This window comes from Pogona vitticeps, chromosome 5 (genome assembly GCF_051106095.1).
Source record: "Pogona vitticeps strain Pit_001003342236 chromosome 5, PviZW2.1, whole genome shotgun sequence".
NCBI lineage: Eukaryota > Metazoa > Chordata > Lepidosauria > Squamata > Agamidae > Pogona > Pogona vitticeps.
The window spans coordinates 151,222,920-151,239,529 of record NC_135787.1 but is presented as its reverse complement, the minus strand read 5'-3'; the positions used below and the strand labels follow the sequence as shown (position 1 = coordinate 151,239,529).

The following is a 16,610-nucleotide window of genomic DNA, read 5'->3' as shown; positions in this document are numbered from 1 at the left end:
TGGAATCTTCATAAGGAATGCATGAAAGTTGTGGGATAAAAAAACAACAACCCATGAGCTGGTGAGCTTTTATTTAATATTCCAGAAGCTAGACTTCAAAGTGTCCTCCTTTTTAAAGAGCAGATATGGGGATAACTTCAGCAGCCTTCTCTTGAGGCAAATGTGTGTTGTTTGGGTATAAAGTCTTTCTTTCAAACATTAAAATACTGATCCGAAATGCTGCATCTTTACTGAAATACTGTGCTTTCTAACACAGGCAGGATTTAATTTGAAAGTACAAATCATGCTTTTGAAAATGTTATTGGAAGAAAGAGAATTCAATTTCCATACCACAAAACTAGCCAAACCTGCACTTTTAAAGTGTTTAATAAACCTGGTTTTTGAACACAGCAGTACTAATGATAACCCCTCAAGAGATGAATGCTTTGAGGAATACCACTGACTAAGTACTTGAAATTCCTCAATAAGTTTGGTTTGGAGATACAATCACAGAGAATTAATATTTTTTATGGATAATTGTTCAAACTATAAGATTCTATTAGCTAAAAGCTGCAATGAATGAGCTGAATCTCCACGTTTTGCTCTGAAAAGCTTCAGTGAGGATTGGAATTTGGAGATACCAAAACATCAGCTTCAGTGCATGTTCATTTCAAGGGGGAAATTTAAAAACATTTTGCCTTATGCTTCCAAGAATTGTAGTGGAGATCCTTACTGAGCAGTGAGGCATAGACTGAAACTCGTAACTTTGCTTATGCAATAGGATTTTCATCAATGACTATGTATATCCATTTGGAGGTCATTGAAACATTATTCAGAATGGACCTGCACCATGTAAACATAACAAATATCTGCACCCAGTCATGCACATAATACAGTCATAGCTGCCAATCATAGCTATTAATATGACAAATGCATTAAAAATATGTTTCATTCACAAAACACATTTAGATTTAGAACAACTTACTTGAACAATGAAATATAAAAAATAAAGTAACTTTAGGTACAATCTGTAATATTTAACAACCTATACAAGTTCCAAACATTTCTTGCACTACTGTAGTAAGTAAGCTGGGAAGAAAAGACATTTTCATCTTTCCACACACCCCTCCCCACTTTAACCAGTAGGTGAGAAAGATTTGCTTGAATGTGTGAATAGCAACATTGTAGACCAGCAATACCCTATTGTTGGAATGTTGTTTTTTTAAAAGATCTTTTCACACCATGAATTTTCTCTTCATCTCTTGTTATCCTTCCAGCAATATTTCCATCAAAACAAATTGCTTGATACTATCTGGGAGGTTTAGATTCAGGGAACACTAAGGGCATTCAAGAAATACTAACAGATAAATGGACCATAATAAGACCATCCTCCATTTTGTGGAGTTCATTCGTTCTGAAAGATGAATCATTCCCTTTGTCCTTGTTCTTCAAGTGGTGAATGCCACTGCTTAAGCAGCACACTTTATGTAGCCTTACTTCTGCAGTAAGACACATAGGTTTATAAAAAGAGAATACAGGTTTCATCAGCATGTTAATGTTGCAGATATTTCAACCACATATGCTGCTTTCATTAGGTTTGGCTGGCAGGGATTTTTCTAGGCTGGGGTGTCTTGTCAATTAATGCGCCAGTAACCAACAGTTCCTTCCCTGCCTTGGATTTTCAAGAGAGTCATACCTCTCTACTTAAGTCTCTTTTCCTCTCTCTTTTAGACTGCTGCACTCAGTATGCAGTTTGTAGTTAGTGTGCAGTTATGTCTGAATGCAGTCTGCAGTGAGTCTCTTGAGACCTATTACTATAATTTTTGTATAATAAGCTGTTTTTGATCTGTTCAGAACTGTGAGTAAAGGAAACCTTTTATTCCTTCTCTTACCAATATCTCAGAGTGAGTTATTGAGACTATTAAGTGCCGGCTAATGAGAAAGTGTAGTGTACTCTAAGAAGACTGGTAACTATTTCTGCTCTGTAAGTCTCTGTGTGTCTGCTGCACAGGTACAGTTTTGCCAAAGTTCAAAAGTCTGCAACTGTTTATAACATGAACTGTTGCAACCCATGTTCACAGATCAAACATTGTAGATATTAAAACCTTCTCAGAATACCACACATTCCTGTACAATTATCATTGCACTCCAAAAGAAAACACTTACATTGGGTCTCAGGTCAGCTGCCCTTTTGTAGTACTTCTCAGCTGCTTCATTGAGGCTAGCTTGTCTTTTGGAACAGAAGTGGGGGAAAGGCAAGTTTAGTGGAATTCGCATTGACAATTCAAAATTATGCAGATGAAAAAATTAAAGGGTATTTGCTTTTCTGAATTATGATAATTATGAAAAAAAAAGGACTAGTGACTAGGAGGGCTTGAATTCAAGACTATTCCGGTATGCTCAAGCCACACGCTGATCCACTCTTTAGCACCTCTTTTGAATGACAAAAGTTAGATTATTCAGAACATTCCAAGTAGCCTACAAAGAGATATGCAAATTCTGATCCCTTCCTCTGTGTCCCTAGCTCTCTTTCCAATCAGACCTGATATTTCTTATGACTCCCAGAAGACCCTAAATCTTATTATTAAAAGTATCTTTTAAAATGGACATATTTTTCACACAAGCCAGAGATGCTTCCTGATTCTAATGACAGATTACGGTGAGCTCAAAAAATTCTCATAAGCTAGTTCATGTTGAATTTCTCCATTTATTCATCACAATGATTGGAAGTTGCTTAAAAACACTGATTTCACATATTTCATTGAAAAAAAAAATCTTGCTTTCCCCCCAGCAATATGCTGTAAAACTCACACTATCTCACAAAGAACCCTAAAACTTGATGATGGTCAAGAAAGAGGAAACAGATCAACTAACTGAATAATTGTAAGATGCAGCAAATTCTCAAGCAATCTTTTTGCAATGCATTGAAATGAAAGGGATTTTTGTTTATCTTCACAAACAGAATCCATTGGTTTTGAGGTGCTAGGGCACATCATGGATGAGCAATCAGGCATGACTAAGACATACCCTAGCAACTCATCAGGTAGTCATAATTACCTGCAGCAACTTACACCAATGGGTTTCTGGCCATAGGGTTGGAAATCAGATTTAGTTATAGCTAGAATTCCATTAAAATCCAGTAAAATCAATTGGACCTAATTTAGTCATAATTATCCCACTGCTTCTTGTAGGTCTACTCTAGGTCTCATAGGAGATTTTCAACCTGCACCATGAAGCATTATAGTGCTTAAAAAGGAGGCAAATATTCACAATATACTTTGTTTTTTAAAAACGGAAAGGAATGGGTGGGAGATTTCTGTTGCCAGTGCAGCAGCAATTTTGGTGGCATGCCCACAATTTCGGTGGCAAGGTAGCAGCCATGCAGTGAAAGGCTTCTTTCAGATTTAAAAGGAGCCAATGGAGTTCCCCAGTCCTGGACACTACTCATCTTTGCAAGGTGAACCATGTTAACAAAAATGTGACCATCATTGGTAGTAATAAAGACAGGAAGCATGATATTCACTTATTGTCAGCATTTTACACGTGAAGGACACCAAACAAGAGCGCAAAAGAAAGGGACACTAAAATTATGTCCAAGGTGTTGTTTGGAATGTCGCAAATGATTTTTCAGTCAAGGTCACCTTAATCACTTAGGCCAGGCTTGTCCAACCTGCGGCCCAAGGGCCGCATGCGGCCCAGGTCAGTTCGTAATGCGGCCCAGTACAATTTTTTATTTTTAAAGAAATTCCAAAGTTTCAAGTTACACTGCCGGCACTTGCGGCTGGAATGTGGCCAGGGCATGTCACAACAGTAGAGGGGGAGAGAGGGAAGGAAGGAAGTAGTGGGAGGGGAGGGGACAGGGGGGCTGCATGACTGCATTGCACTGTCCCCGTCAATAGGTGGACCCCCTCCCGGCCCCATAAAGCCGCCGGAGTCGAAGCTGGCAGCCTCTGCTATCTGAGATCGCATCTGCCGGTAAGCGCACTTGGAATGGGGCTGCGGAGGACGGCTAGGGCTGGCCCCCCATGTGGCCCGAACCAAATGTATGTGCGGCCCAGGGAAGGTGAAAGGTTGGACACCCCTGACTTAGGCACTACAGCAGTTCTCAGGTAATGCTACTGAGTAGCCTTACTGAGGCCAAGGGCAGATGATGGTAAGAGACGAGAGTCTTAGTCCACTTGAATAAGGAACCATTAGATACAGGGGAGCTCTGCAAACTACTGGTCTAGAGTGGGTTTGTCAACCTCAGCAACTTGTTGTTCCTTTACCTATGCAGACCACTTTAGATTATTTTCTGTACAAATCACTGGCCTGTCAGCTATCCATACTTCCAACGCCCACTTGACAGTTTTTAAACTTGATGTGGCCCAGGACCCTGGCATCTCGTTATAAGCCCCTCTTGGTACTGACTTTATTTAGTACTAATACTGTTACCGGCCAGTGAAATAGCACAGTATTTTTGAGCTAAACAAAGAATGCAAAAGGAATATTATCTTTACATGAAAACAACCTACCTGACATTGTATGGAAAGCAGTCATTCTTTTGGGAAACAAATATTAGCATGCCATTTTACATAAAAGAATACAGATCAATAAAGAAGTTTTAAAAAATTAACAAAGAAAAAACACTGACCTTAGCATATGCGCTGCATTGAACACAACGTCAAATTCTGTGTTATCCAGCTCAGCTGCTTTCTTTGCCATCTCTGCTGCTTCTATCAGACGAGATTCTTCCAGAAGAAATTGGCCTGAAATACATGGAGGACTGGTATGAGCTTATAAGCTTGAAAAGGACAGGATCCTTTTCCCTGGGATTATAAAAAAATGAGCAAAAGGCTGTGTGTGTTGGACTGATTTGCCTTAGACTGATTTGTCTTGCTGGCTTCTGTACTTAGAATGGTGGATGATATTTTACTGTTCACTTCAGGCATCAAAACGTTTTGGGCTGCTATAGTAGCAGAGTTCATCAATAATGATGATCAGAAATTAAAAGATTGTTCAACCTGGGGAAAAGTTTATAACTTTTAAGGGCTAATTACATTGACCAGTAAAGTGCAGGGAATTTAACAGAGTCTTTTGAAACAGGTCTATGTCTTAGAGGGCGGCAGAAGAAATCTCCCACTCTTCCCCTCTGCATACTACCTCTGTTCTTTAGCTGGAAGCAAATGTAACAATTTGAATGAAACACACACTGTTTGCTGTATAAATAAATAAAGCATCAGATGTTTTTTGTTCTGCAATTTGTGGAGATGTCAGCACAAAGATCTAATCAGTAGTCTGATGCAAACAAACTAGAGCCTGTTTATGGATGATAGACCCTACAGTAACACCATATCTATGATATGCAAAGATTATTGTGAAAAAATGAAAACAGCTTTAGAGTTGGATCCAATTGTGAATCTCTTCTCCTGAAAAAGCTCTCTGATCAAGTGGAAGACATGATGCTTTCCCCCCACATTCCTTTCTCCCTTCTTTGTCTTCTCCCCTCACTGCCAGCTCAAAAATGCTGTAATGGAGACATTCTGGAGCAGCAGGTGTGGTGGATTACCAAAGAAATAGGATATTTGTAAAGATACCCCCCCCTCACTTCTCCTCAAGAATGCTTCTGGAAGAGCAAAGAGATTTCCAAAAATGGAGGACAGGCACAGTTGGGTGCAATCCTTAATTGTTAATTGACCATGAAACAAAAGGCAAGTCTTGGAATAACAGAACAAAACACTAATATTTGTTGACAAGTTACTTCAGAGCATAGCCAATGATTATTCCCAGTAGTGACTATTTATTTGAAGTACTGTACTTTGAAGCAGTAAAAATAAGGAGGGAAAATGTTAATGCAAAAAAAAAAAATACTTCCAGCACTCCAGGATCTCTATGATCCAGTTCTACTTACAATAATAGACTGATACATATGAATTATTAACTGCATGCTACATTAACCAGACTGAACTAGGAACAAAAATAAAAAATATTAACCAACAAAAACTCTGCAGGTTCAGCTACAAAGAACAGTGCATGACACAATCTGTTGTAAATTGCATCAAGTAAGTGCATAATTACAGTAATTTAATGTGAATAATCAAATTTATTATAACAGAATCATTAAGTGATTTACAATTATTATAAAAATGTATTATTCAGAGGAAATTAACTTAAAGTCTCAGTGCTTATTCATAAAAGGCATGTTATTTCACAGAACATATTTGTTGTTTTATGCCTATTATAATAAAAATGAATTATTTTTCTATACACATTGGTTTGATTTTTGAAAACATTCTTGCCTAACTTGATCCTACTTTAAGACATCACACAGTTATTTCTTGTGCAACACAGCATAGTTTTTTTCCAATCTGAGCCATGTCCAACACTAAACATGTGAACTATTAGGAAGTGTAGTTGGACACACAGAAAAATAAAAAATAAAAAGTAGGCTTGTGTTACATGACTTTTACTTTCTCATTTGATCAGAATATTTCATATCACAGGAAATTTTTGCATGTTGCCATAAGTGAATTGGCACAGGCCTAGACTGCCTCTATTTTTAATTTTTTGCTACATTTTAGGGAAATGAATGGCACTTCTTGTGTAATTCTGATTTTTCCTGTATTTAACCTGGTTTGTCTGTAGTTTTATTTATTCAAAATGTGGAGCACAAGACAAAATTCATGTCTTTTGGTAACAACACTATATTTACAAGTCATTTCTATGTCTCTACAAAGTGATACAAAGGAAAGAATGGCAAATTGACAATTACAAAAATATGATGAGAAGATGTTCTAACACAAATTTACATATAAAATGTATAATGCATACTGCCTTGATGAATTCTAAGTTGTAAACATCAGTTCTTGGTTTCTCAATGAGTTGCACTATTGCTAGGGCTATTGGCATCAGTCTTATCACCACTTCATGTGCCAAGAGTTTGAGATTTACACAAGTAATATGCATAGAATTCCTAGGAATAGAAGTATGGATGTGTAAGGGCAAGAACTGCATAAGTGACAACTTGCTAAAGCAGCTTCATGAGGAACCGAGATGAAATGTCAGACACCCCTTTGCTAATGATAATTAATATAGAGTCAAACTATTCCTACATTTTGCTAGCTTGCATTGAGGAAGAACAGCAAAAAGGAAGGTTTAAGGTTGGTTACAAGACATACATTACATCTAATCAATACATTTGATTGGAAGACATTCTGTACATGTAGACTTTGTCTAGGGGGCGGGGTAAAAATCTAATAAAAGTAAAAGTAAGTAAAAGTAAAAGTAATGTATATGTTCTGTACTCTATATTACATAGAGAATGCCCTGAAGAAACTTATATTTTGCCTGGATGTGCACTGTGATGCGTAGGAACGTAGTCTCCCCAAGGTGGACACACTCCCCTTTCTTCTTCCAGAAGAGCTGTGTAGAGACATGAAACTCCCTTTCTTTCTTTCTTAACTGCAGCTTAGTATGGTATGCTCAGAAACTCAGCAGCATCCCAAGGAGGACTCAAGAGTCTGATGTGTCACTAACGTTCTGCTTCAGAGAATTCTCAGAAACCTTTTGAATTCTTTCTACTCCTGAGGATGTAGCCCTTCCCACAAGTTGACGTCCAAAGGAGCATGAAATTACAGTAATAGTCACAGGCCCTTTAAGAGCTACAGTGAGTATCCAGTGGAAATGAAGCCTCTGAATGTTCTGGTCCTGCAAGTTTCCTAACAGGGAATACTGCAGTCATAGGCCTAAATCCAACTGCAAATCCCAACTGGAGTACATCAATTAAATCAAATTGCTGAATATTAAGTCAACACTTATGGCAATCTCATTGATTTAATGGGTATTCCCAATTCAGTCTGGAATCCTCTGAAGTATGCAGATTCTTGACAGTTCTCTCCCATGCTATGATTCTGCTTCACTAGGCCTGGCTGTGCTTTGCTAGATATGAAACAGTTAAAGTGGACTTGGCCTCACCTCTACAACTATCTGTGAGAGTTTGGGCCAAAGGTTCCTTCCCCAGCATCTAACATGCACAAGACAGTGTGCTGCCTGAATGCTAATTATGGTTTATCAAAATGTAAGGTCCATAATCCATGGTTTGAAGTTGTTTTTATTTTTATTTTTATCAAGAAGACAACATTACAGACTACAGTTCATCAAAAATCAATCCAATCATTTTTTATTTCTCACAGCATTTTGGAGGAGGAAAAGCAAAGCCTGTGTGAGCCACAGGGATGAGAGAGGTGGACCTAAGATTTATCCCTGCCATGATAAACTGCATTTTTTCATGGCATCCAAATACAGCTAATGTATCTTTTAGCAATGCAAACATTTTTTTGTTCCCACCCCCTCTCAACTTCTATGTTATTTATTTATTTTGCTTTCCACGGGCTTCCATTCCACTGTCATCTCTGCACTATCAGTATATTTTCAAAATCTTTCACTGGCTCCATCTTTTGAGGCTTTTTATGCTGTTCCTTATTGGGCAGTCAGATGATAAGGGCTGCAACTTCACAAATTTTGAATGCAAAATGTTCCTGATCCAATTACTGACAGGTAGGATGGCGAGAGACTCCTGAAATCCTTCAGAGCCATTGCCAGTCAATCTACAGCAGGCACGGTCAACATGAGCACCCCCGGGTTATTTTTGTTTTTTAATTTGAGAGCTCAGAACATCTCCTTGTACCCTCTAGAGCAGTGGTGTCGAACTGTGGCCCTCCAGATGTTCTTGGACTTCAACTCCCAGAAGCCTTCACCACCACCTCTGCTGGCCAGGATTTCTGGGAGTTGAAGGCCAAGAACATCTGGAGGGCCACAGTTCGACACCACTGCTCTAGAGTCATTGGAAGCCATCAGTAAATCATTTGGATCCATCTGCCTCCTGAGGTTGACCATCTTAACGGGCCCCCACACCTGCAGAGACTACAAATTCTAATGAGTCTACATCCCACCAAGTAGCAATCTGACCATGGCAACAGGTCTACAGAGATCTCCTCTACATGAGTGAAGCAAGATACAACCTTGGACAGACCCATGCTCGTCCTGGAGGAAATGAAGTTCTACGTTTCTCCTGGTAAACTGGCCTTGGCACAACAAGCTAATGGCACTTGATCACCACCCCTGAGGCCTACTCAGCTAGTTGAGGAAGGAGGACTGTTTTGCAGCAGCGTGGGCTGTACACCAATGGAATCTTAGTTCAGTCCAGAATTCCGTATTTTGTTATACTTCAGATTCACTTACTCAAAAACAAGGAATGGTGGAATTGGGCACTGTGGAATCATGATATTCACTTGTAATACTTTACAGATGCCAGAAAGACAAACTGCTCTTAGATAAAATCAAACTTGAATTCTCACGACAAGTTAAAATGACTAAACTGGATTTATTATACTTTGCTATGTAATCGGCAAAGAAAGGGGACCTGCTGATTTTTTTTTCTGTGAAGCTTATTGAATCTCCTCGTTGGTACCATCCTACACAGAGTGAAAAATCATAGCTTTTCTTACAGTGAAGCCAGCCCATGCAGTGAAGTGCAGGTTGTATCTTGGAAGGATAGTTTAACTAGTATAGTCTCTCTCTCTCTCTCTCTCTCTCTCTCTCTCTCGTATCTTGCTAGTAGCAGTTTTCTTGTCCTTGTCACTCAGAGAGGTAAATAAAGTAGAATACGTAAATTACATACTGAAAACTTACCATAATGCATGTAGCAGTTCCCTTTTGTTGGATCCAGCTGAATTGCCTTTAAGAAATATTTCTCTGCCTCACTTTTACGACCCTTCAAAAAAAAGCAGGGGGGGAATAGACAGATGGATTATTGGATAATGAATCATTCCACTTTCCCTTACTTAAACTAATGTATAAAGAGCCAAAGGAAGGGCCCACACTTGGGGGAAATGTTCTGTATTTTATTGAAAAAGACACCTTTAATCAACCATTAAAAATATAAAACAAAAACAAAATAACAAATAGCAATGATAAATCATCTTCTTCAAGGCTGTGCATAAAGTTCTTGTGGGCAGTTCCAAAATTGTGTGCTGTTTTAATGTCCCAAATTCACATGGCTTATCAGTGTAGAGGCAAGGCAAGCGATTCCATGTTATTTATGTTGTTTCTCGGTTAATTGTTTTCACGCTTCCAACAGGGGTAATGTCAGTCTACTGCAGTAAAAACAGAGTTTTGTTACACCTTAAAGGTTTTTAAGACTTATAAAAGCATAACCTTTCAGGAAGAATGTCCAAGAAAGCTTAGGCCATCATGTAACTTAGGCCATCATGCTTGCGATTTATGCATGTGCATGTTAAACTGCATGGCTCACCATGGCAAATTCCTGCTAACTAATGCAGTACCAGTCTTGCTTCTGGAAATGCTCCTGGTGCACAAGTGGGTGCAAACCTCATATTGAGAACAGTGCCCTGTTAGTTAGTGGACATTTGCTGCAATGAGCTAAGCAACCTAATTTATGCATGCATAAATTAAAACAGGAATCTGGCTACTAGTTCTTAAGGTGTCAGGTTACTATGTGCACAAGGGAAATTGTAAAAGTGGAGAGGTTCAATTCTGTCAGGTATTACAACCAAAAGTGAGACCAGGCATATGATCAGATCTTATCACACAGCGACAATCAGTTCTGTGGTCCCCCACATGTGCATTGTAAGTGAAGATAATACTGTCCTTTTTTGTTTTCACACAGCGTAAAATGAAAAATCCTCAGTACTGATAGTTTCTTGAACCAAAACCATTTTCTGAATTTATTATACAGTTTGCCTCTCAGGACTTGACAAGGAAGAACAAACTCAAGGTTAAAATAAACAACAACAACAGAAATAGGTACAAAGAGGAACACAAACAGTTATATGAAAGCAGAATCATACAATCATAGAATAATGGAATTGGAAGGACCATCAAGACCAACTCAAAGCAGGAATCCAAATCAAAGCAAATCTGACAGATGGTTGTCCAATTTTTTTTTCTTGAATGCCTTGAATGTTGAATTGTAACATTAAAACACAAAAGAATTAAAAGCAGTAGGAAGGGGAAAAAACAGCATAAAAATAACGAGCTCTGGTGGCGGGTAGACAAGACAGCCGCTTCCTCTGTAGCACCACCGCAATGGTGGAAGTCTGTCCTAAGGGAAGGCAGACAGGCGGGCTCCAACCACAATGGAAAGGCTCCATCCCTGCCAGTAAGAAGCCAACCCTGTATTATTTTCATGGCTTCTAATTTTTAAAAGTGGCTTTAGAACTGGCTCAGTCTTATCCTCAATCTGCTTTTAAAGAATGCTGGCTTTTGAAGTCCCTTTTTAAAAATGGTCTGTGAACATTGTTTTTAATCTGTTTACAAATAGTATTTGTAACTTTTTGTTGCTTTGTATCAGTTTTTGGTCCCTCCTGGGCTCAGAAGTGAGAAGTATTTTTTGATAAATAAGTAATAAATCTATTAAAATCCCTTCCCCAGGTAACTGTTTCAAACATATGAGAATAACAAGATCCAAAGCCAACTACACCGGAGCACAGAGTGTGCTCTCCTCTGAAGATGCCGGCCACAGAGAATGGCGAAACGTTAGGAAAAACAACCTTCTGAACACGGCCAAAGAGCCCGAAAAACCCACAACAACCATTAGATCCCGGCCGTGAAAGCCTTCGCGAATATATTAATAACAAGATCATTTGAGGCCGTAACTTTCGCAGGAATGCACTGCTTATGATGCTCCTTTATGAGCCCTCTCCAAACCCGCAGTTTTGAGTTGATTTAGTGTCATATAGGATTCATATAGGATTTAGTGTCAAGTAACCAGAAGGCGTGCAATCCTAAATCAGATGGCACAAGGGAACAAATTGGAGCTTCGCAATTTATAGCTAGAAGGGAATATCCACATTAAATACTTGCTTGCAAATAGTTGGCTTTACCCAAGTTTGGAGTTACATCTTGAGCTTATCTACCAAGGCTCATTTACACTTGAACTAAATGAGGATACAGTGAGTGAAATAAAGCAAACATTTAAATAATGTTCAGAAGAAGGAAGACAGCGATAAGTGGAAAGAAGAATGAATGCCTCCTGGCAGAACCATAAGGATAATTGGGATTATAGGATAAACACAATAAATTAAAAAACAGAGCAGGGCATGAAATGCTATCCCCCTCATCTGGCAAGTTTCCTTTTGCAATTCTGCAGGTCTCCTAAATTGCAGACTGAGACTGGAACACACTGCAAATGCTGACCGAATTAACATTTACATCTTTTGTGTCATTATCCTGAAACAAACGAACGCTATTAGTCTTAGCCAGCTAATTATCTCATGTCTCATTACACACTCAGATTTCTGCTTCTAGAGAAAGGTAGCAATTCACTCAATTACTTCCTTGCCTGTTAAGCTTCAGCCTACAGAATTATCTCCATGAAACCGAAAGCAATGCCAAATATTTTTCAAGAGTTCCATCATCTGCTTCTCAAAACCCTCTTGTACTCCAATTTCCTGAAAGTTGTCTCTCCCTGTGAAAGAGGCTACTGCTCTTCCTGCCTCAGTCTCAAGACATTTCATGATCTGTTTTAGAATTTCTGTTTTGTGTTGACTGTAACACTGTGATGTGGCCAAATGTCTAAAAGGGATATGCTTACACACTTTTCCTGGCTACTTGATAAGAGAAAGAATCCGATATTATGAAAATTCAATGAAATGTTCTTTTCTGTTGAATCACTCCTCCCTTGCCAAGAAAAGCAATTTCTTGAGAAAGAACCAAGTGTAATAAATAGATGGCCAAAATCCTGTTGCATAGTTACACTGGTGGAAGTGCAAGAAAATAACTCTCAACTCCCAGTGGCAAACTTCCACCACATAACAAGTCACTTCTTGGATTTCGGGTCAAACCATCTGACTGACACACAATGAATAATCTATGGAGTGACTTATTAACTAGTAGCAGTTTGCTGCAGTAAATTACACATTGTCTTTCTGCCAGCATAACTATGAAACGGGATTGGGGCTATACCTTTATGAATAGGCAAATGCTATACATTAGCAGAAAAGCAGATGTAAAAGCTTTTTAGTTTGTGGTACTTGGTAATTGACAGGGTGAATAAATAGGTATATTTTGCTGTTAGGTCAAAAGGTCTCCCATAACAGATTATAATTATCGGGAGTAAAACAGTTGTATATCTAGTATGTATGAAGCAGAAGGGAAAGTGTTAGGTCATAAAGTTATAGTTCTTATCATTACTATTTGGGATAGAAGCAGTATCAGAAATTACTTCCAGGTAGGTGACAAGGCAGCCGGTTTCTCAGCAGGGGCCCTGAAACAGCTCTCTTCCTCTATTTTGCAACCTCACGGAGCATGACAGTCATTTAGCCTGTTTATTGTTTGACTGTATCCAACAAAATTTAAATAGCTACCAAGAAGCCTTTATTGCTTCTGAGTTTACCAAAAAAGATACTATTAAGGAGACAGATTCTCTCTCTCTCTCTCTCTCTCTCTCTCTCTCTCTCTCTCTCTCTCTTCTGTCAGGCAACATAAAATCTAGTCATTTGACAGAATTAGGACATTTCAGTTTAACTTTTGGCATCTACCAAACTTGTACCTTTTTAAAAAACAGATAATGCAAATTTGACTTCTCTCAGGAAAACCTGAATGAAAGCACAAATATGGGGTAATAATTTCATTTACAGCTGAATTTTTTACTTTGTCCATTACAAAAGCCTAAAGAAGGACTAGAAGAAAGGAATCTTTCCCCATTTTTAGGGGGGGGGGACTGTGATGCAACTACAAGTGTGTTTAGACTATATCCTATTGCATGTAGATTCAATTGTGCTATACGTCAATTTGAATTATTATTATTTTCCTTTTTAAATTGAGTGATATTTAGAATAATATTTAATGAAGGGTGGCATTGCACTGAGTTAATTATGGTTTGGGTTAGCTTTGTTTTAGTGCAATGAGAATTCAAATATTCTGTGGAGTGTGTGTGTGTGTGTGTGTGTGTGGAGGGGTAGCATTCCATGTACACTTTGTTTTCCTTTCAGCAACAAGAATTCCAGTTCCCTTCTTGAATGGAGCTAATCCCCTAGTGACCACAGCATGTCATTCCTTCTCCAAATTATGGTTTGCCAAGAGACGGCATGGAACTTTTTTTGTTGTTCCAATGTTTTATACTGTCTCATGACAACAACTAAAAATTTGTTGGGGCACATTTTTGTCTCAGTTATTTTTTGTTTTCTAACATACTGTAAGGCATTATACAGCAATTCTGGGAGGCACTTCCAGAGTGACCCTGTACATCTTAGCAATGCACAAGGGAAGGAAACAATAGGAACAAGTGGCCAAAGCTACTCCAGAGATCTAGTGCTTAGAGGCTTAGTGCTTCTCTCTTCAGGTGGAAAAAAAGAAATTCAAAGGGAAAATCATCATTTTTTTTAAAATACCAATGTCAGCTGTTGCAGGTGTCACTATTTACCTAACTATGATGGATCACAATGCCAGGAGCCTTAAAGCAGTGGTTCCCCAACAGGGGTCCCCAGATGTTCTTGGACTTTGATTCCCAGAAACCTTACCACTTGCTGTGCTGGCCAGGATTTCTGGGAAGCTGCAGTTCAAGAACATCTGGGGATCCAAGTCTGAGAACTACTGCCTTAAAGAACCATCACGTTCCTTTAATCAGCAAAAACATGGGTGGGTAATTCACCAGCACGAATAATGGTCTGAAGCCTGTACTAAGTTGGTGTTTGTGAGGGAAACAACCATACCAGCAGAGAGAAAGAGGCAAATGGATGAAATGGGGAGTGTAATCCTGGGAAGGCTTGGCAAATTGTTCTCTAGCAACCTACTGTAGAAGTGCCTGTTTGTTTCTATTATGCCTTTATATTTGTAAATAAAGCACATATTACAAGAACAAACTTCGTTACCCAGTGCTCCTTCACTGGCAGAATAATAATCCTTGTAACACTGCCCTTGGAAAATATCACCATCAAGGAAACTGGGGAGAGCCAGAACAATATCCTAGCAGCCTGAGGCTAATCCAGTGGTTAATGCTAGATATATACCACCGAGCCTCCTGATCGAAAATACTTTTGAAATAATGGAACCCAGGGAATAATTTTAAAAAGAAAATCCAATTATTCAATAAAATGTGACATTTGATTCAAATAGGCTGACATTTTCTTTGATTAAAAAGCTATAAAATCTGCATGAAAAGAGGGATGGAGTCTGCAAGAGCATGTCTCCTTCTGTTACTGGACTTTCTGGTGTCCCCACTGCCAACTTAACACTGGTATACCTTGACAGCTGGAAGGTGTCTTTGTGTGTCTAGGTAGGCCAGCTGGCATACAATCAGCTACTGGACAGTTCTAAGCAGCAAAGTGGGAGAGGTTCATGCTGTCAAGCAGCTATGAATAGTGCCCTTGGAGAGATTCGTATATACCGCCAGCCACCAATTAATTTACTTCCTGCACCAAATTAATTTCTTAACATGAACATTTTCCAGAGAGAGAGAGAGAGAGAGAGAGAGAGAGAGAGAGAGAGACTTAACTCTCATTGGTTAAACAAGGTAAGTGGGGCAAGGAAGACTTAATTGTCCCAGCTAATTACATGGTAAGATGTCCTTAAATGCATTGTACCAACTTAGGAAGGATCTGCTTTTTCAGATATTTTGAGGGGGGCACAACTCCTCTCATTTTTTTATGGCTTGGGCTATGCTGGCTTAGGCTAATGGGAGCTGATAGTTAACAACATGTGAATTGCAGCCCCAGGGTGGTGATAATTCCAATTACCACAGCAGACATGGAAAGGTGATTTAACCTCTCCTACCTTGCTGCAGTCCTGAGGGGACACCCCTGAGCAGAAGCTACCGGTTGAATGGGGAATACTGGTGCTAATTTCCTGTCTATGCCTGTTGTGATTCCTTTAATATTCATTCACTCCTATTCAAAGGATTGCTATTTGCATTTTTAAAACAAAACATTAAATGTATTCATAATCATTCTATACAGCTGCAAGCCTGATCACACGAAAATTAATAACGATAAAATAATGACTGACTCATCGGAGTTTGACTGTTTCATCACAACACTCATGACTTTCATGAACCCCTCCCAATTCTGTGTTTGCCCACCATACATCCAGGAAGAAGTTTGAAACTATGTGGCTGAAAGGTGCTAATTACAATTTTTCTTCATGCCACCAAGTAATAAACAAACAATGTCACATATTTGCAGGATGTTGTTAAAATGTCAGTTCCACAACTAGAATTACAAGATTCTAGCAAGCAGACAAATACACTGTAATTGGATGGGAAATTCTATGCAAATATACATTTGGAAATAATTTTTGGCAGGTGGCCAATTTCAGAGGAAACAAAGTTGACAGATGCCAATTTACAGAATGATTAAATTGAGGAGAAACTGGCAGCTGATAGAGATACCCATGTTTTCGGATTTTGGATAAACAACTTTGTGAAAAATGATGGCAAAGTGAGTTCAAAATCATGTAGGAGGTCATCATATGGAAACAGAGAAAGACACTAAAGGAAGATATAAAGAAGATTCAGAGTTGCACTTTACACCAGTAACAGTCTACCTAAGGGTCATAGGATCTATTGTTCAGCAACCCCTGTGCTTTGAAGTTTAACAGCGAAAAGCACCCCATCCCTTTTCTACACTCTTTACCTA

The 16,610-nt window shown here is 38.9% G+C and overlaps 1 protein-coding gene across 2 annotated transcripts in view; it reads right to left on the bottom strand.

Annotated features, from left to right (window-relative positions):
- Nucleotides 1-16,610, bottom strand: part of TMTC2 (transmembrane O-mannosyltransferase targeting cadherins 2) — a 205,644-nt gene that overhangs the window by 19,167 nt on the left and 169,867 nt on the right. For both annotated transcript variants that reach the window (XM_020777798.3, XM_073000306.2), the window contains 3 exons: nucleotides 9,649-9,730; nucleotides 4,613-4,727; nucleotides 2,146-2,209 (listed from right to left, as the gene is read on the bottom strand). In XM_020777798.3, coding sequence (XP_020633457.3) covers nucleotides 2,146-2,209; nucleotides 4,613-4,727; nucleotides 9,649-9,730 — 261 coding nt within the window. The remainder of the gene's footprint in view (nucleotides 1-2,145; nucleotides 2,210-4,612; nucleotides 4,728-9,648; nucleotides 9,731-16,610) is intronic.